The sequence below is a fragment of the Microtus oregoni genome, unplaced genomic scaffold, assembly GCF_018167655.1.
Source record: "Microtus oregoni isolate MIOR12 unplaced genomic scaffold, Mior012 000020F_ref0000438, whole genome shotgun sequence".
NCBI lineage: Eukaryota > Metazoa > Chordata > Mammalia > Rodentia > Cricetidae > Microtus > Microtus oregoni.
The window spans coordinates 35,102,603-35,122,464 of NW_024543079.1; the positions used below are offsets into that span (position 1 = coordinate 35,102,603).

The following is a 19,862-nucleotide window of genomic DNA, read 5'->3' on the forward strand; positions in this document are numbered from 1 at the left end:
CTTAAACAATGGACATCCTTTTCTGGGTCAGTAATTCTAAACAAAAGAATCTGCCATGGAGATCATGCATGAATAAGAGTTTAGTGCTGTATTTTTTTTTTAACCACAACTCTCATACATCGTGACTTACAATAGCCAAATATTTATTTATTTATTTATTTATTTTTAAATATTTATTTATTTATTATGTATTACAGTATTCTGTTTGTGTGTATGCCTGCAGGCCAGAAGAAGGCACCAGACCTCATTACAGATGGTTGTGAGCCACCATGTGGTTGCTGGGAATTGAACTCAGGACCTTTGGAAAAGCAGGCAATGCTCTTAACCGCTGAGCCATCTCTCCAGCCCCAGCCAAATATTTAAAAACAATTTAAATTAACTAGTTTAATAGACTAAGGCTCAGCACACAACACAATGGCCTATTGCTATTAAAATGATGGGTGCTGGGGCTGGAGAAATGGTCAAGTGGTCAGAGTACTTCCTGCTCTAGAAGAAGACCGAGTGTGGTTCCTAGCACCTATACAGCAGCTCATAACCTCCTATAACTCCAGTTTCAGGGCATCCAACACCCTCTTCTGGCTTCTGCAAATTTCTACACTAATTTCTTTAGGTAACTACACATAAAAATAATTATCTTTTTAAGTTAAAAAAAACAAACGAACACGGGCGGTGGTGGCGCACGCCTTTAATCCGAGCACTCAGGAGGCAGAGGCAGGCGGATCTCTGTGAGTTTGAGACCCGCCTGGTCTACAAGGGCTAGTTCCAGGATAGACTCCAAAGCTACAGAGAAACACTGTCTAGAAAAAACAAAAAACAAAACAAAACAACAACAACAAAAAACCAATAGTGAGGGCCAGCAAGATAGCTCATAAAGGAATGGTACCAGTCACCAAGCCTAGTGGCCAAAATTAAGTCTTCAGAACCCACACAAAAAGAAAGGAAAAAAAAAAAAAACAAGTTCAAGTTCCATAAACTGACCTCTGCCACATACACACAAATAAATAAATATAATAAAAAATATTTTTAAGGATGCTAAGGAGCTCAAGAGATGCCTCAATGGTTAAGAGCACTGGCTGCTCTTCCAGAGGACTCAGGTCCAGTTCCCAGAGTTGACATAACAGCTCACAGCCTTTTGTAACTCCAGTTCCAAGGAAACTGACACCCACTTTGGGCCTCTGCAGGCATCAGTCACACATATGGTACTCAGATATATACATGCAGGCAAAGCGCCCGCACACAAAAATAAACAAGTTAACTAAACCTTTAAAAAAAAAATACTGAGCTAAAAATCCCAATATTCAAATCCTATTTTTAGAAAAATGGGGAAAACATGGGTCATAAAGCAGCTGTATACACAGAATGCAAGAATGTATAAAATGTTCAAAATGAAATGACATAATATATCAAAATATTAACAGTGGTACCTAGGCAGCAGAATTAAGAACTAATTAATTTCTGTCATTCTTTTTGGTGCTTCTACAGTAAGTATCTTTATCTTCATCTGTTTCTTCATAACCATGAATACATTTGAAACACTGTTTACAAAGAACCTTGAGGGCACTGGCTTCCATCAGCACAAAGGGGAAGGCTGTCAAATTACTCATGGCCGCTGGTTCAGTCACACAGCTACCTGTGCAGGGGCTGAACCATGTTTGGGTCTCTCATGGGTTCACAGACAGATTTTATTCTGACATGTGCACATTCATTTGTTTCTACAGTATAGGCCTGGATCATTTCCAGTGAGAAAGTGGGATTTAAACAAGACAAAGTGGCAGAAGATGACAACAAAAGATATTTCAGAGGTTGGAACCAAGGACCAAGATCAATGAGGCAGAGGCGCCCAGCAGGAGGAGGCACCAGGGAGACAGAAAGGAGTCTATGCCTTTGTTCCATAATTCACAGGGTAACTGCAGAAGGCCTAGAAGAAGCAGAGCACAGCAGGCATGGAGAGAGAGCCCATCCTGAAGAGCTGGACGAGACTCAGTGGGAGAGTTTATACAAAGGTAAAGGCTTCAAGCCCCAAACTACTGGAAATGTGCCAGGGCCGCAGGTAAAATCCAGGAAACGCTTGGTTAGAGCCTGAGTCCTGAACTGGGCAGAGGAGTAGAAGAGATACACAAGACTAACAGATTTCTTTCTAATAATTTAGTGTGTGTGTGTGTGTGTGTGTGTGTGTGTGAATCCACAAGACTAATTAGGACACAAGATGGGGAAGACACAGCTCTGAGTCACTAGTGGGGGTGGGGAAGAATCCATGACAGGCATCTCTCCATATCAAAGATTCAAAAACAATCCGTGGATCCCAGGACCCAAAAACTTTTTCAAATTCTCAATCAAGTCTTCAGGAACACTCAAGATGACTCTGGAGAGACCCTATTGCAAAGAGGTTGATGCCACAGGCACCAAATCAAAAGGACATCTGATCTTGGCAAGACAGAGCACCTTTCCACGGGTGCCAGCCCTCAGGAGCTTACAGCTTACCATGGAAGGGGGTGTGTTTCTGGGGAAACACAGGCAGGAGGAAGGAGCCTCACAGTAACCCTTCCCTCAAATCCTGACCCAGCACGCACTGCCACTTAAAATAACACGATAAAATTTAACTTTTTGAGGTCACTCTGTGGATCCAATGCCATCCCCTACTGTTGAATAAACACGAGGTCAAAGATCAGCGACGGGCACAAAGAAGGTGGGGGTGGGGGTGTGACCACTTCCCCACACAGCTAATACAGAGCCAGACTTGGGAAGCAGAAACTCTGCTTAATGCCAGGAACAAATCAGTATTCATTTAACAAGACTCTGGCAAACTTAATTGTCAAGAGCCAAGTCCTTCCAAACTGGAGGAGTGGCTGGACTTTTCTAACCCCACAGCCTTTTGCGCCAGTGGAGGACTAGCGCTGTCAGAGCACAGAAGCAGGAAAACAAGCTCTATGAAGGAGTCTGCTCAGGCTACACAAGCCCAAAATGCAAGCAATTAGGAAAACTAGACACATGGACAAGATGCTTTCAAACAATCCAAAGAATGATTATTTGTACGGTGAAATGTATGACAGTGATTCACTTTGAGTTTTTCAGCTGGGTACAGTGGCACATGCCCATAATCTCAGCACTCAGGAAGCAGAAGCACAACGATCAAGGGTTCAGGGCTAGCTTGAATTCCATGAGATCTTGTCTCAAAACACTGACGGCTTGACCTGCGAGACGGTGACCTGAGTTCAAACACAAAGAGAAGTGGAAGGAGAGCACTGATTCACAAAACTTTCCCCCAACCTACACACACACACACACAGAGAGAGAGAGAGAGAGAGAGAGAGAGAGAGAGAGAGAGAGAGAGAGAGGGAGAGGGAGAGGGAGAGGGAGAGGGAGAGGGAGAGGGAGAGAGGGAGAGGGAGAGAAAGAGAGAGAGATTTTTTTCAGGGCTAGGGGTATAGAATACACACACACAATAATTTTTAATTTTTTAAGGGCTAGCAATATAGAATATTTGAAGTAGCAACCATTATGGCCTGGGTTTAACCCCATGCACAACCAAAAACAAAAACAATTGTTTAAATCAGGAAAAAAAATCACTAGAAATCAAATAGATATAGAGTCTGTGATATAGGTGGGTCAGTTGGTAGACAATCTACCTAGCATGTACAAGGCCTTGGGTTCCAGCCCACAGCTGACTGAAGAGAGAATGTTCTGGGACCTGCTGACATTGATGGCTGACGATGCTAGACCACACAGTCCTGATGCTTAGTCATGCCTGGACAGCACTTGCTCTAGGCCTCACACACTGCCCTGAATGGAGTTCTTTGGTGGCCAAGCCAAACAGGGAGCTCTACTCAAAGATGCCCCAGTGGCTACTCTTAGGGCTGGACTTCAAAATATATAAATCAGAGAACCAATAACTGAGAATTGCCTTCTGTCTGTCTGTCTGTCTCTCTCTCTCTCTCTCTCTCTCTCTCTCCTCGTTATTGTTTTTATTTCTTCTGTTTTGTTTCTCCAGACAGGGTTTCTCTATGTAACAGCCCCGGCTGTCCTGGAACTCACTGTGTAGACCAGGTTGGCCTCAAACTCACAGAGATCTGTCTGCCTCTGCCTCCCCAGTGCTGGGATTAAATACCTGTGCCGCCACCACCACCCAGCCTGGAGAGGCTTTCCTGACCAGGAATAGAACCCAGGCAAGAGAGGTGAAAGTGTAAATCCTAATAGCCACTAGACCACGAGGGAGTGCAGTATTTTTTCTTTAAAAAAAAAAAAAAAAAAAAAAAAAAGTTCGCCAGGCGATGGTGGCTCATGCCTTTAATCCCAGCACTCGGGAGGCAGAGGCAGGTGGATTTCTGTGAGTTCGAAACCAGCCTGGTCTACAAAGCTAGTTCCAGCACAGGCTCCAAAGCCACAGAGAAACCCTGTCTCAAAAAACCAAAAAAAAAAAAAAAAAAAGTTCTCACCCCCACACTCACACACACACTAAAACCTTACTTGCTTTTATATTTTACGTTTTAAAAGATGATTTTGTAATCTTTTTTTTAAATATTTATTTATTTATTATGTACACAATATTCTGTCTGTGTGTATGTCTGCAGGCCAGAAGAGGGCATCAGACCTCATTACAGATGGTTGTGAGCCACCATGTGGTTGCCGGGAATTGAACTCAGGACCTTTGGAAGAGCAGGCAATACTCTTAACCACTGAGCCATCTCTCCAGCCCCTGCAATCTTTTATTTATAACTACATAAGAAAATCAGGCCTCAAGTGGTAGCATATCCCTTTAATCCCAGCACTCAGGATGCAGAGAATCTTTGAGTTCAAGGTCATCCTGGCCTTCACATTGCGTTCTGGAGCAGCCAGGACTATATAGTCTCAACTCTGTCCCAAAAAACATAAAGGAATTAAAAAACAACAACAACAAAAAAAAAAAACAGATAAAATTTAGGCTTTTTTTTCCAAACCAAAACTCATCAGTATAGGAACTCCTAAAGACTGTAAACTAATGCATTAATTCTATACCCTTAAAGGCAGCAGTATGCAATATGAGAGAAAAAGTTAAGTGACTTCACACTCTCAACCCATCTACATCTAATAGATAAGATACTTTAAAAATATACAAATGCGAGGCCAGCCTGGTCTACAGAACAAAGTTCCAGAACAGGCTCCAAAGCTACAGAGAAACCCCGTCTCAAAAAACCAAAAAAAAAAAAAAAAAAAAGAAAGAAAGAAAGAAAGAAGAAGAAAAACATACAAATGCACGACATAGTTTTTTTTAATAAGATCAGTTTTGTAGGAAAAGTCATTTCCAGCAGTAATAAATGGGGAAGCAACTGAGTCTTTAAAATAAAACAATATTGTTTTACCAACATAAATACCAGCAAGATGGCTCAATGGGTAAAGATGTTTACTGCCAACCCAACAACCTGAGTGCAATCTCCAGGGTTCAAGAAGCAGAAGGAAAGAGCCTGCTCCTGCAAGTTATCCTCTGACCTTCACAGTTGCCAATTCACGACTCACATAGGGATGGTTCAGTAGTTAACAGCATTGGTTGCTCTACCAGAGGACCAGGGTGTTCAGTTCCTAGCGCCCACATGGTTGCTCACAATCATCAACAATTCCAGTTCCGGGGAATCTTATGCCCTCTTCTGACTCCGTGGGCACACATGTAGTACATAAACATGCATTCATGCAAAACACTGACACATTTAAAATAATCTTTTTTAATTATAAAAATAAATAACGTAATTCTGCTTCTGAAAACCTAGTTACAGATCTTAAAATAAAATTTCAGTAGTGTAGTCTCAAAATCTACCAAAAAAACATTTTTAATTGTTTAGGAGAGTCTTGAAGTTTATCATAGCTAATGCTATGGAAGAAGGATAACTACAACCCAGACCAGGAGGCACAAGCCTGTCGCCTGCCTATTCTCAGGGTGCTAAAGCAGGAGGAACTCAACTTCAAAGCCAGCCTAGTCCACATAATGACAGAGAAAGTAAAAGTAACAAGAGGGCTGGAGATATGGCTCAGTGGTAGAGCACTTGCTTAATGTTTGAAGCCCTGGGATCCACTTTCCTGGTACCAAGGAGACAAAGATTGCACATGCTAACACCTAGTGTTCTTTCTACAATTAAAGTGTGTCATCTGAGCACTGAAAAGTTTAGCAAGGAAATGAACTCAAAACAGGTCACAGAAGGCCAAGCATTATTCTAAACATAACTTGAAGGTTTAAACACATGGCAAGACAAAAAATAATACTAATTTAAATCCTTTAAAAATCTACTTTAACCAGCAGCCACAGTAGCTGACGTGTTCTTACAATGCACCATACTGTCTTAGTGTATACCCTGTGTATACACTGAACCCAGTCAAATGACTGGAAGAAGCCCATGCAATTTCACCATCTATAGTTTAGGGCTTGATGAACTGACTTATAGAAGTGGTAAAGTGGCGGAGCCCAGGCACAAGGTAGATTGTCTACAGATAAAACTTGAATTCTCCTTTCTAGTCAGGTGAGGCATACACCTATAATACCAGCCCCGGGAAGACAGAGACAGAAGGACTTCCAATTCAAGACCAGCCTGCGCTACACACAAGCAAGTCTGAAGCCGGCCTGTGTACTGGTAGGGAACACAAGACCCCGTTTCAAAATAAATCAATAGATAGACAGGTAGAGCAATAAATAACTTGCTGCCTCTCTATACTAACTTCATCCATCTAGAATGGAACTTTGAAACAACTAAAGCTGTAATTTTCACACCATTTCAGCATCTAAGTAGAGCAAAAACCCAGAGCCTTACATTTAAGTACATAACAACAATCTCCTGAAATGACAAACAAATCGTTTTCAGTATTTTGGTCCAGGTTTTATCCTTTTTCTTCCTAAACTATGCTGAGAAAACATGACGAGGCAGCGCAGACTCTGCTAAAGCTACCTTCCAGGGGTCTTAGTCTGGCAACTGCTTTGGGACTCTAGATCCCAGAGAACATTTCCTTTATTAGCAACGTGCTTTGAGAATTCCATTCTAGGATGCTAAATATATCAAAATACCTCCTGACCTTTATAAACACATTCTCCAGATTATTTTGATAGTGGTGATTGTCTATTAACAAGACAGATTTGCAAACACAGTTTAGCAACTGCAGCATTTAGAGAAATCTTTCAAGATTGCCCCTTAAAAAACTGATCTGAAAACTGTTCTTTGGATTCTTGAAATATGAAGTAACAGAGTTCAAATTTCACAATTCGTTTCCTTAAAAAGGCACAGACACATAAATAAAAACAAATCTTTTTTAATTTTTTAAGCCAGGCAGTGGTGGTGCATGCCTCCAATCCCAGCACTCCAGAGGCAAAGGCAGGTGGATTTCTGTGAGTTCAAGATCAGTCTGGTCTACAAAGCAAGTTCCAGGACATCCTTTTACAAAGAGAAACTGTGTCTCAAAAAAAAAAAAAAAAAAAAAAATTCACTACATATATTATTCATCAAAAGAAAATAATGTATCTTTAAATGTTTCCTAATGTACTTTTTATTAGAAATATTTTTTATTTTTAAAATCCCATTTTATTCTATTAAAATAATTTTTTATATATTTTATTTTATTAAAAAAATCCCATTATGATTTAGATATAATAAACAATCATTACCCTGCATGAGCTAATTGCCTACAACAATCTTTTGAACAGAATGCATAACTGCTATATTTTAGGGAGCATACATCTAGCAGACCTCACAACCACAAGCCTCCTCCATGACACACGCGCTTTAAAAGCACTTATAATTACTAAGGCTGGACAGCTCCTCAGACCTTCTCTATGTAAAATATGGATGTGAATGGAAGAATTCAATAATGCTTGGGGAATGGAGCCAAAAAGCTGGGCAGTGAGTGTAGAAACTGCTTCACCCGCTAACGTCACGGACGTTTTATCTTATCTAGTTATTATAGTTAAGGGGGGGGGGGGGTTGCTGTAGTCCACCAGATTAGGCTCCCCACTCCACCCCCCAAAAAAACAAAGTTTCTCTATATAGCCCTGGCTGTCCTGGAATTTGCTCCATAGACCAAGCTGGTCTCACTCAGAGGACTCAAGAGATCCACCTGCCTCTGCCTTTGCTGGGGCCTAAAGGTGCAGCACAACACTCCACCCCTCTAGGCCTTCTTCTCCCACTTCTCCTACCTCCTGGGTCCAGAACCTCCACTAACTAGACAGGGGCTCACAGGGTAGCCTTCAAACTCACCAGCGAGGATCCAGGGCCAATCTACCATACTCAAGAGGGAGGATTAGAGATTTGTAAATTCTGTCTGCAAGACACTCGGAAATCTGGACCTAACTTTCTCCAAAGGGATAGAGCTCTCCTCTGCTGACCACACTGTCTACAGTAGTAACAAAGTTATCGACGCCCTTTATCTTTCATCTGAAACATTCTTCCTGGTAAAATTGCTGTTGGTGTACTGTCACTAAAGCTTATGCCTATTTCCTTCCTGATGTCCTCTCTAACCACTTTAAACACAGTCAAAAGATACAAGCTGGCTGGATGGTTCATGCCTTTAACTCTAGCACAGGTAGGCAGAGATGGATGACGTCCAAGCCAGCAAGCAGGGCTTCATGGAGAGATTCTGTCTAAAACCAAACAAAAGTTCAGAGGAAAAATGTAGGCTTGATGTAAAAAAAAAAAAAAAAAAAAAAAAAAAACGGAAAGGGGAGGTGATACTAAGCTGGGAATGATGGTCCACACCTTTCATTCCAGCACTTGGAAGGCAGGATCTCTAGGTTCAAGCCCAGACTGATCTATTAAGCGAGTTCCAGGCCAGCCAGGGCTACGACACCAAGAAAGCCTATCTCGGACAAACAAAAAGATATTAAACCTTGTCAACTATTAATCAGAGGAGACGCGGCAGATGCTGCAATATCGAACACAGGCTAGAAACCGTCAGAAGAACCCTTATTTCCGTATCAGCTTGTGGGCCTAAGAAAGCATCTCCATCATTCTGGTCCAGGACCCCTCAGTCTGTTCTACACATCACCGATCCTGACCACTGCTAAGCTGAAAAGCGCAAGGCCACACAACGTCCACAGTAACATAAGCACTCTCCACCTTTCCCAACTTCTCCACACAAACCTTGCACTTTCAAAGGAACGCTCCCCACATTGGTTGTGTCCCTGCCAAAATGGCCTCCTCCTTACCTTCCTCCTTTACCCCATCAATGCCCACACTTGGCGCAGTAAACAAACCCACCATTGGGAGCACACACCTGCTCATTAACTGGACGGCACACCGCGTGAATCAAGACGCCTCCCGGATAGACCCCAACAGATTTAATGTTTTAATCATGTTCAAAATAGGATTTTAATCTCCCAGGGAACAAATGCTATGGCCTGAGTCTCCCCCACTCCCCAGTTAACGACAGCATTTTTAAAGCGAGCGGTGAGCCTACATCGCACTCACCGGGCCCCAAGCAAGGTCTGTGGGGTGTCCAGTCTCCACACCGGGAAGGCCTAGGAAAAGCGTGGGCCCCACCCCCCCCACCCCAGGGCTCACGCGCTACTCCCCGCGCCCGCGGACGGCTACCCCACGAGCGAAGGACGCCCGCCGACCCTCTGCGCAGCCCAGGCCCGGTGCCGAGGGCGGCTACAAAGGTCAGATGACTAGAATGCCGGCGACCCCCGCCCACCGCACTCAACGACGCCTCTACCTTGTCCTCCGGCGGTGCGTCCTCGCGGACAGTCCTCTGCCGTAGCTCGGTCATGCTGGGGACCAAGGCGCGACGTCACCCAGGACGAGCAGCGCGGTGGCCGCGGAGGTCGACTCAGCGCGCACGGCCTCTCCGCGGGCCCGAGCGCCTCGCAGCCCCGCAATGCCTCGCAGCCCCACAATACCTCGCACAGTTCCTGCAGCCGCGCCGCTAGCCTCGAGCCCGGCCCCGCCCAGCACCGCCGCTGCCGCCGCCCTTACCCGGAGAGCGGAGCCGCTGCCTCCTGGAGGCCGCTCGCTCCTCCTCCCGGGAAGCTGTGAGCCAGCGCGCACGCGCACCGCCGCCATCTCGGCCCCGGGAGCCTAGACGCTAGGGGGCGGGGCAGCGGGAAGGAAGGGGGTGGGTACGAGGAGAAGATGAAGGAGCTCATTGGACAGGACAGGGAGGGGCGGGATAAGGGAGCAAAACGAAGCAATGGGCGCTTGCGTCCTACCGCGTGTGCCCGCGCAGGATGTAACCCGTTACTGGGAGACGACAGCGCCCCCCGGCGGTCTAAACTAGCCATCACTTGCTGCTCTCGGCCTGGAGTCCAAATGGAGAGACCAGGTGGACCTCTGAGCAGAGGGCTTCATAGCAGAGGTGAAACCCAAACTTAAGCGCAGGTTGCCTTGTCAAGCCGTGCTTAGTAAATTAGTGAGCATTGATTCTGTCTAGGCACAGAGCTCAGAAATCGCTTTGGCTAGTTTGTCTCGTTCAAATCATATGCCTTTTTTCTTCCCAGCACAAGTGAAGAGACAAGTGGATCTGATCTATGTAGCCTGCACCAGGGCTACACAATGAGACCCTGCCAAAGGAAAAAAAAAAAAAAAAAGACAAGACAAGACAAGCCCCGCCTACTGCCTTCCATGTTCACCACAGAGGCAGGCGGGTCTTTCTTCAGCTTCCAGTCTGAGAGGCTCTCCTTTTCCTTTCTTCCAAAGAGGTAGCTACTGCTGTGGCTCCTCTCCTCTCTGTGTGCATGTGTGTTTATAAATGTGTGTATCTGTGTGTATGTATGCCTCTGTCCCCCCCCCCCCTCTCTCTCTTCCCCGTCTCCCTCTCCCCTTCCCTTCCATAACCCACTAAATAAATAAATACCCACTTTCTCTGCATGCCGTGCCTATCCCTCTCGGTCTCTCACCCACCATGCTACTCCCTGCCTGGGATCCACTGCCACTCATGGCCCGTGGGCCACTCAGGGGCTCCCTGCCGGGGACCAGCTGCCTTCAGGGACCTGCGGAATGGTCTCGTGCCCACTGCCCACTGCTGCCACACGAGGAAACAGCACCGTTTTACTTAACCATTACACAAAGTATTACAAATTTCTTGTCTTAAGTCTATGTCTTGTTTGTGCTGAAGACAGAATTCAGGCCAGCTTATGTTAACATATTCTACGAGTAAGCTACTCCCATAATTGATTTTTGGAATGTTACTATGGCTCCCCTACATGCCTGACATAGCCTAAGCAGTTGATGAATGGATTTTAAACCTGTATTTAGCTGGAAGCTACAAAATAGTAAGAATTAAAACCCAGTGTATTGGGAGCTGGAGAAATGGCTCAGTGGTTAAGAGCACTGCCTGTTCTTCCAAAGGTCCTGAGTTCAATTCCCAGCAACCACGTGGTGGCTCACAACCATCCATAAGGAGATCTGGTGCCCTCTTCTGGCCTGGAGGCACACATGCAGACAGAATACTGACAATACTGTATACATAATAAATAAATAAATCTTAAAAAAAAAAACCCAGTGTATTACCAAAATCACACTGTAGTCACTGTTCCCATTAGCTGCCCCAACTCAGTAACACTAGTATTGCTCCAGCGTTGCCCTGGTGAAAATCGGGGGCTCCCAGCCCTAAAACATATTGTAATCTAACAGTAAGAGGTCTTTGCAACAGGGAGGTACAGTTTCTTCTTAGCAATTTCAATCTGAGTTGTGAGTTTTCAGAAAGTATCTGAAAAAGACAAATAAATAAATGATACTGGTCTCTGAGTATATTTCAATTCCTGTTAAAAATGATTCAAGTGGGGCTGGAGAGATGGCTCAGATTAAGAGCACTGACTGCTCTTCCAGAGGTCCTGAGTTCAAATCCCAGCAACCACATGGTGGCTCACAACCATCTGTAATGAGATCTGGTGCCCTCTTCTGGCCTGCAGGCATACATGGAGGCTGAAAACTGTGTATATAATAAATAAATAAATAATCTTTAAAAAAAATGACTCAAGTGAGCCAGGCAGTGGTGGCACATACCTTTAATCCCAGGACTTGGGAGGCAGAGGCAGGCAGATCTCAAGTGAGTTTATAGGCCAGCCTGGTCTACAGAGTGAGGTCCAGGACAGCTAGGTCTGTTATACAGAGAAACCCTGTCTAGAAAGAAGAAGGGGTAGGGGAGGAGGAGGAAGAGGAAGAAGAATGGAGCCAAAGTGGCAGTATAACACTTAGACAAACTTCAGAAGCTCTGAACGATGAATTTTGTTTCCTTTTTAACAACTTTGCACAAATACTTAGGTGCTCTTGCTGCTCAGCTGGCTGTTGTTTTTGTTGGGTTTGGGGTTTTGTTTTCTTTTATCAGATAAAAAGTACCACTGCCGTCAGACCACAAAAGCTGCTCTTTCTTGTCTCTAAAAATAAGCATACCGATGATAATTTTAAAACGCTTGTAAATGCTTCGAAGTCTGTGTTGGACCAACACCATTTGTCACTGCTTTATCTATCAAAGCATCTAAAGGATTTAGAGCATCAGTTCAGAGCGACCGCATCTTTGGGACAAATAAAGGTTACTATCCAGATGCTCTCCTTTTGGGTACCAATCATGTAGTTGAAGGGTGTTTCATTGGTCTGTACAAATGAAAGTTGCTGTATTTCAAGCCCAGTCAAATATAAGAGGCTAGAGGGCTGGGATGTAGCTCAGTTGGTAGAGTGCTTGCATGGCACCCACACAGCTGGGGTTCAGTCCCCAGCATCCCACAAACTGGGTGTGATGAGGGTACACATCTGTAATACCAGTATGAGAAAGGTAGAGACAGGAGAATCAAAAGTCTGAAGACATCTTCCTCTATATAATGAGTTCAAGTCCAGTCTAGAATACATGAGATACCCTGTCTCAAAAACCAAAATACAGGGCTAGAGATGGCTCAAAGGTTAAGAGCACTTGTTGCTCTTGCAGAGGTTTGGCTCTCAGCGCTCACATGGCAGGCCACAATGTCTTTGACTCCAGACCTAGGACATACAATATCCTCTTCCTGCCTCTGACAGCACCAGTTGCACACATAGTACACAAACATACATGGAGATAGAATACCCATACACATCAAATAAAATAAACCAAGACCTGGAAACCAATTAATAGAAGTCAGAGTTATGGAATTATGAAACATGTATTCAACTAGATAATGCCTTAGAATTTGACCTGAACAAAGTTCTCAATTAGCATCATCAGACCTATCCGGATCACACCAAGTAGTGAATTGAACTGGTTAACTGAACTCACACCTAAAATCAGCATTGTGGGGAGCAAGAATTCATTACTCAGACAGTTCTAGAAGTCATGCTAATAGCACTTTATGTCAGTTTTAATACCTTTCTTTCGATTGCACAAAAAATCAAAAGGAAAAAAATCTTCCTCTTCCTCACACCTTCAATCCTTCAATCCCAGCACTTGGGAGGCAGAGGCAGCCTGGTCTACAGAATGAGTTCCAAGACAGTCAGTGCTGCATAGGAAAACCCCATCTAGAAAAACTTAAAAAAAAAAAAAAAAAAAAAAAGTCTCATCTATCCCCAGGCAAAGAATTTGCTTCCTTCACGTTGTCTTATGCCTCCTCAATTCCTGATTTCTTTTTTTTTTTTCCTGCTCACTAGTCTTCCCTCTGTCTTAGCTGAGCTTTTTATTGCTGTGAAGAGACACCATGACCACAGCAACTCCCTCTTTTTTTGTTTTGTTTCTTTTTGTTTTTTGAAACAGGGTTTCTTTGTAGCTTTGGAGCCTGTCCTGGTGTGAGCCACCACTGACTGGCAGGAATATTAGTTTTAAAAGTCATGTCATTCTTCATGTCTTATGGAATATTTGTTTAGAAAAACACAAGCAAGATCTCATAAGAATTTATCAAAGTATTTTTCTTACTGAATTTACATTCATTTGAACTTAAATTTGACAGCCCCCCCCCACTATTCTCATTTTTGTTTTTTGGTTTTTTTTTGGGGGGGGGGCAGGGCAAGGTTTCATGTAGCTCAGGCTGGCTGCAAACTTGTCACGTAGCCAGGGATGCCCTCAAACTCCTGGTCCTCTTTGGCTTTGGACAGTAGGAGTGATCTTCTACTCAATGATAAAGAGTTCTTACACCATTTTCTGGCTAGATCTCCAAGAGAGGAAAAGCAAAAACAAACAAGACTGACCTAAAGAGAAATGCTATAAACAAGAAAAAGATACGTATACAAGATACCTGATTAATACTATCATATGTAAAATATTCCTTTTCTCCCCTTTGTGTCAGTCTTGGTAGATGGTCAAAGCCAACATTAAAATCCATTACCACCCACCCTCAGTCTTCCCGTGTGCTGGAATTACAGTTGTAAACCATTCTTATCAGCTAAAATATTAAAGTTTTTAAAATTTTATAAGCCTTATTATTTTAAAAACTTGCAAATAAATAAAAACATCACACACCAAAACTCTATAACAACTCAATGAATTTCTATAGTTAGAAGAGGCATTTGAAATAGCTGTGGCGTTTCACACTAACATTTTACACTAAGCATCAAATATATTTTATCCATCACCAAAAATAAAAAACATTAGAAATAGAAAAACAATTAGCTTTACATCCGTTTGTAGCTGGTGCCTATGACCTGCATTCAGTTTTCCTCACCCTTATAATCAATAGGAAAAAGAAATTTCAGTAGAACAAAATGCAGAGCCCAGGAACAGTGAAAGACGCTCCACCTGTAATAGCTGACGGACGTTTTCCCGAATGGGAACAGATTTTAAAATGAGATTATTGGTGCTTAGCGTCTAGCTCAAAGAGTTTTGTCAAGATCTTGGGTTCATCCCCGGCTTAGATAAGGTTCAGGCTGGGTTCATCTCCAGCCTCAAATTAAGATGAAAGCACTAACACCTACAGTTAGGAAAATACGAGAAACGGGCACTACAACAAACCAATCAAGTAGGTGGCACCTGTGGGTTATATATTTGAGAGATAGTGATACTTTGTGGTTCTTTGCAGAAGTGTTCACGGTAAGAAGGTATTCTTTAATCTATAGGGAGAAAGTTCCGAGCGACGCACACAGTGAAGTGTTATGAAATCGGGGTTAAGATACGATGGCCTCTTTATTACTCGATATTTTGCAGCGTTTTCGCTTACGTAGTAGCAAAAGGAACGCGCTTTGTAGTGTTTGATGTAGGTATATTCTTCGGCTTCAGGCGGGCCGCCGCGCACAGCTCGTTTCGTACGTGACTTTTATTTCAGTGGCGCGGAAACATCCCAGGAAAGAAAAAACAACCAAGCCTACGCCACAAAGCAGGGCCTTTACGACATTCTATGCGGATCCCATGATGCCCCACGCCACCCACGCTCGTATGCCGCAGCCCCGCCTCCGCGTGCGCGACTGGGCGGGCCTTGCGCGACCCACAGATACGATTGGTCCGGAAGGGGAGGTGGGTGGAGCAGCGCGGTGACGTCGTGACCCTCGAGCACGGGAAGAGCGCGCGCATAGGATGCGGCAGCATTAAACGGTTGCGGGCGCAGCGGGCTCCAGTCGTACCCTCTGGGTCTTCGCTGCCTCTTCTGCATCGTGAACCGGGAGAGCTCGGCTGCCAGACCTCGCTTCAGTCAGTGTCTAGCTAGCATCTAGTTGTCGCGACTCCGCCACGATGTTCGAGGCTCGCCTGGTCCAGGGTTCCATCCTGAAGAAGGTGTTGGAGGCTCTCAAAGACCTCATCAACGAGGCCTGCTGGGACATCAGCTCGGGCGGCGTGAACCTGCAGAGCATGGACTCGTCGCACGTCTCCTTGGTGCAGCTCACTCTGCGCTCCGAAGGCTTCGACACGTACCGCTGCGACCGCAACCTCGCCATGGGCGTGAACCTCACCAGGTGAGCGGGTGGCGGGAGCTGGGCCCTAGCCCTCCCGCCTCGGCTCTTGGCGGGGCTCCGGCCCCATGCTCTCATTGGCTGGCGTGATAATCCGCGCCTTCTGATTGGCTTGTGGAACCGGAGGCGGAGCCCAGCGAAGCGCGCGTTCTGAAAAGCCCGCGCTGGCGGCCGCGCGAACCCGCTGTTTCCCCGCCAAAGTCACAAAACGGGTGCCGGCGGGAAAATGCCCGCTTCAGAGATCTGCTCATTAAATGCAAGCAGCTTTTTAGTGGCACAACCTGATCCTGGCAAATTTTAGCTGCCTACTAAACGTGTGCTAGTGAAAATGTCCACCTAGAGAGACAATAGACAGTTTCTGGTCTTGGATTCCGAAATTTTACTGCGCATCATTTGTGGGAAAATTTGCCAGTCTTAGTTTTTAGCTTTGCCTCTGCTCCTTGGATTAGCGCCACCTGTGCGCGTATTCAATGGCTATGTGTGACTTAATTTTGCTACAGATACATGAATTAGTATCACTTCTTCTTTTTTTTTTTTTTTGGTTTTTCGAAACAGGGTTTCTCTGTGGCTTTGGAACCTGTCCTGGAACTAGCTCTGTAGACCAGGCTGGTCTCGAACTCAGAGATCCACCTGCCTCTGCCTCCCGAGTGCTGGGATTAAAGGCGTGCGCCACCATCGCCCGGCTTTAATATCACTTCTTTACATTCTTTAAAGATTTATGAAAAGGTCAGACGTGATAGGGCACACTCTCCTAGGACACTGGAAGACAAGGACACCTTGCTCAAAAAATGTTTCCTGGCCGGGCGGTGGTGGCGCACGCCTTTAATCCCAGCACTCGGGAGGCAGAGGCAGGCGGATCTCTGTGAGTTCGAGACCAGCCTGGTCTACAAGAGCTAGTTCCAGGACAGGCTCCAAAACCACAGAGAAACCCTGTCTCGAAAAACCAAAAAAAAAATGTTTCCTGGCATATTGCCATTTAGTGGGTTTTAAGAGTCACAACTCCCAATAGTTTACTTCACTCCGAGGGTATTTGGAGTAGCCTGTTTAACTGTTCCTCCATCGGTGTGGGTGTGAAATAGTAACATCTTGAAATTGCCTTTAAGAACGTAGCTGTTGAGCCCATGTTGATAAGCCTTGTGTCTTGTTTTGTAGCATGTCCAAAATACTAAAGTGTGCTGGCAATGAAGACATAATTACACTGAGGGCTGAAGATAACGCTGACACCTTAGCGCTTGTATTTGAAGCACCAAGTAAGTTAACACCTTTAATACTCAGTTACAGAAAACAAAGTATGATGTTCTCGACACTAAACATCAGAATTATTATGGTTATAAATTTTACATCATAGTTGTAAACGTGTGCTTCAGTAACATTTGCTTTTCTTTGTTAGATCAAGAGAAAGTAAAACAATGTATGATGTTCTCGACACTAAACATCAGAATTATTATGGTTATAAATTTTACATCGTAGTTGTAAACATGTGCTTCAGTAACATTTGCTTTTCTTTGTTAGATCAAGAGAAAGTTTCAGACTATGAAATGAAGTTAATGGACTTAGATGTTGAGCAACTTGGAATCCCTGTGAGTATCTTGTTTTGGTTTTTCAAGACAGGGTTTCTCTCTGTAGCCCCGGCTGTTCTGGAACTCACTCTGTAGACTAGATGGCCTCGAACTCAACAGAGATCTGTCTGCCTCTGCCTCCTGGGTGCTGGCAGACTATCTTGTTTTTGATGGTGTATTTTCCCAAGCTGTGATAGCAGCTGCTGCATGTTCCACAGTGGGGTTGTGGGATTTGGAATGAATGGCACAATTTCACTAAGCTCTGCCAGTCTAAAATTAGAGTAAAGCAGTCTTCACGCTTGTCATTACTGACCTTTAACTTTGGGATTTACAGGAACAGGAGTACAGCTGTGTAGTGAAGATGCCTTCTGGTGAATTTGCACGCATATGCCGAGACCTTAGCCATATTGGAGATGCTGTGGTAATATCCTGTGCAAAGAACGGGGTGACGTTTTCTGCAAGTGGAGAGCTTGGAAATGGACACATTAAGTTGTCACAAACAAGTAACGTTGATAAAGAGGAGGAAGCTGTAAGTAGCAAGAGTTGTTGCATAATTAATGTCTGAAAGGGAAATACAAGCTTACCTGTTGAGCCAGCTCTCCAACCCTAGCTTTTCTGAGATGGAGTCTGAGTAGGCCAGGCTGTCTTTGAACTCCGTGTGTTGTCACGGATGGGATTGGAAAACTAGGTGTCCAACGTTTTGCTTCCTAGAAGTGACTGACAAATATGTGAGGGTTAGCATGTGAACAGAAGAAAATGTTTGGGGTTGTGAAAGTCTGTTGGGATCATGTAGTTCTTTTAGTAGTAGCTTATGAGTTGGAGGTTCATGTGCTAGCCCATTCAGTGGTGCAGAAGCAGGCTGAGCAGAGTTGAGTGTCAACTTAGACTGGGGCACAGGCAACAGGATTGCAGGCAGAAGTCTGAACTAAATTATTTTAGGGCTAAATATGGTGAAATTCCAGAATGTTTGGCACAAGTATCAACTTGTCCTCTGCATGAGTTTAAAATAAATGTATAATAATTAGACTATATATGTGTGTGTGTGTGTGTGTGTGTGTGTATATATATATATACACACACACACACAGTCTGTGCTGAATTATTTCTGCTTCCCTGTCAACCTCAGATCTCAACACATTTAATTCCTAAGTATTTTGTTTGATGTATAGCATTACTACAAGAAAGGAAATTAAGGAATTTTTCAGTATTCACATGTTCTTACTTCATTAGTTTGAGTTAGACTTGAATAAAATTGATGCTGATGCAATGGAAATTGGTCAACATGTCCCTTAGCCTGCATTCAATCTGTTGGTCTTTCTTGTTTTTAGACGTGGTTGTGTGTCAGTGTGAGCCCCTGAGGTCAGAAAAGGGTGTCAGATCCCTTGGGTCTGGAGTGATTGGATTTGGTTATGAGCTACTGGATGTGGATGCTGGGAACCAAACTTAGGTCTTCTGGAAAAACATTGAGTATTAACCCCTAAGCCAGCTCTCCAGCCCGGGTTACTTTTTGGGGTGGGAGTTGAGTGTCGGCATTCAACCCAGAACTTTGCTTGTACTCATACTAGTCAAGTGCTTTACTGGTTAGCTACCATTCCATTTCTTTTTCCTCTATATTCTTTAGACGAGATTAGTGGTTGCCTGGATAAGCTGCCTTTGTTTTGCTTGCTTGGGGTACAGTTCTACAGGAGAAACAAGCTAAATACTTTTTTTTCCTAAGTCTCCTCTAAGTTTTCATAAGAAACCTTCCAAAGTGGTAACTAAAGGTGTTGCTTTGTGCTGTGTATTATGAATTAATCTAAGTTTCTTGATGTTGTCTATAGTGAGCCTGTTTTCTCCTAGGTAACCGTAGACATGAATGAGCCGGTTCAGCTAACTTTTGCACTGAGGTATCTGAACTTTTTCACAAAAGCCACACCACTGTCTCCTACGGTAACACTCAGTATGTCTGCAGATGTACCTCTTGGTAAGATATTAACTTTGAGCATTGTTTTATGTGTGGTATTTAATACTCCTCAGTAATTAACTTTTCCTGTCTTTCAGTTGTAGAATACAAAATTTCTGACATGGGACACTTAAAATATTATTTGGCTCCCAAGATCGAAGATGAAGAAGGATCTTAGGCATTGCTAGAATCTGAGAAAACTAATCCCCTTGGAGAACTGCTTCTGACATGCCAGCATGTTTTAAAGTCTTTTTCTGTCACCAAGTTTGTACCTGAGTACATATGTAGATATCTTCTGTAAATAACCTACTTTTTCTTTCTCTTCACAATTTGTTTAAAGAATAAACTTCAAAGTAAAAACTGGTTCTTTTTACATAAACTTTTTACATTAGAAATACTGGTGATTTTTATAAATGATCTTGACGCTAAATACAGTTTCAGGAAATGTTTTTCAATTTAAATAAAGTTAACTGAATTTCAAAAGTCAACAGTGTCTTGAAGCATGACTTCTGAACTCAGTGGAAGTTACCCTTTTATGTAATGGCTTTTTGTTTTTTTCCCATTTTAAAGCAGCCTGGA

General features: G+C 43.8%; 2 protein-coding genes across 2 annotated transcripts in view; one reads left to right on the forward strand and one right to left on the reverse strand.

Moving 5' to 3' along the window:
- Nucleotides 1-10,002, reverse strand: part of Cds2 (CDP-diacylglycerol synthase 2) — a 50,461-nt gene extending 40,459 nt beyond the window's left edge. Inside the window, exon 1 of the mRNA XM_041670947.1 lies at nt 9,661-10,002. Within this exon, the coding sequence (XP_041526881.1) occupies nt 9,661-9,714 (54 nt within the window). The 5' untranslated portion in view covers nt 9,715-10,002. The remainder of the gene's footprint in view (nt 1-9,660) is intronic.
- A 5,387-nt stretch (nt 10,003-15,389) lies between these two features.
- Pcna (proliferating cell nuclear antigen) lies at nt 15,390-19,647 on the forward strand. Its single transcript, XM_041670484.1, has 6 exons — nt 15,390-15,785; nt 16,935-17,032; nt 17,295-17,362; nt 17,676-17,870; nt 19,181-19,304; nt 19,382-19,647. Exons 1-6 carry the CDS (start codon nt 15,565-15,567, stop codon nt 19,459-19,461), a joined length of 786 nt encoding a protein of 261 aa, XP_041526418.1. The 5' UTR covers nt 15,390-15,564; the 3' UTR covers nt 19,462-19,647.
- Nucleotides 19,648-19,862: the final 215 nt, after the last annotated feature.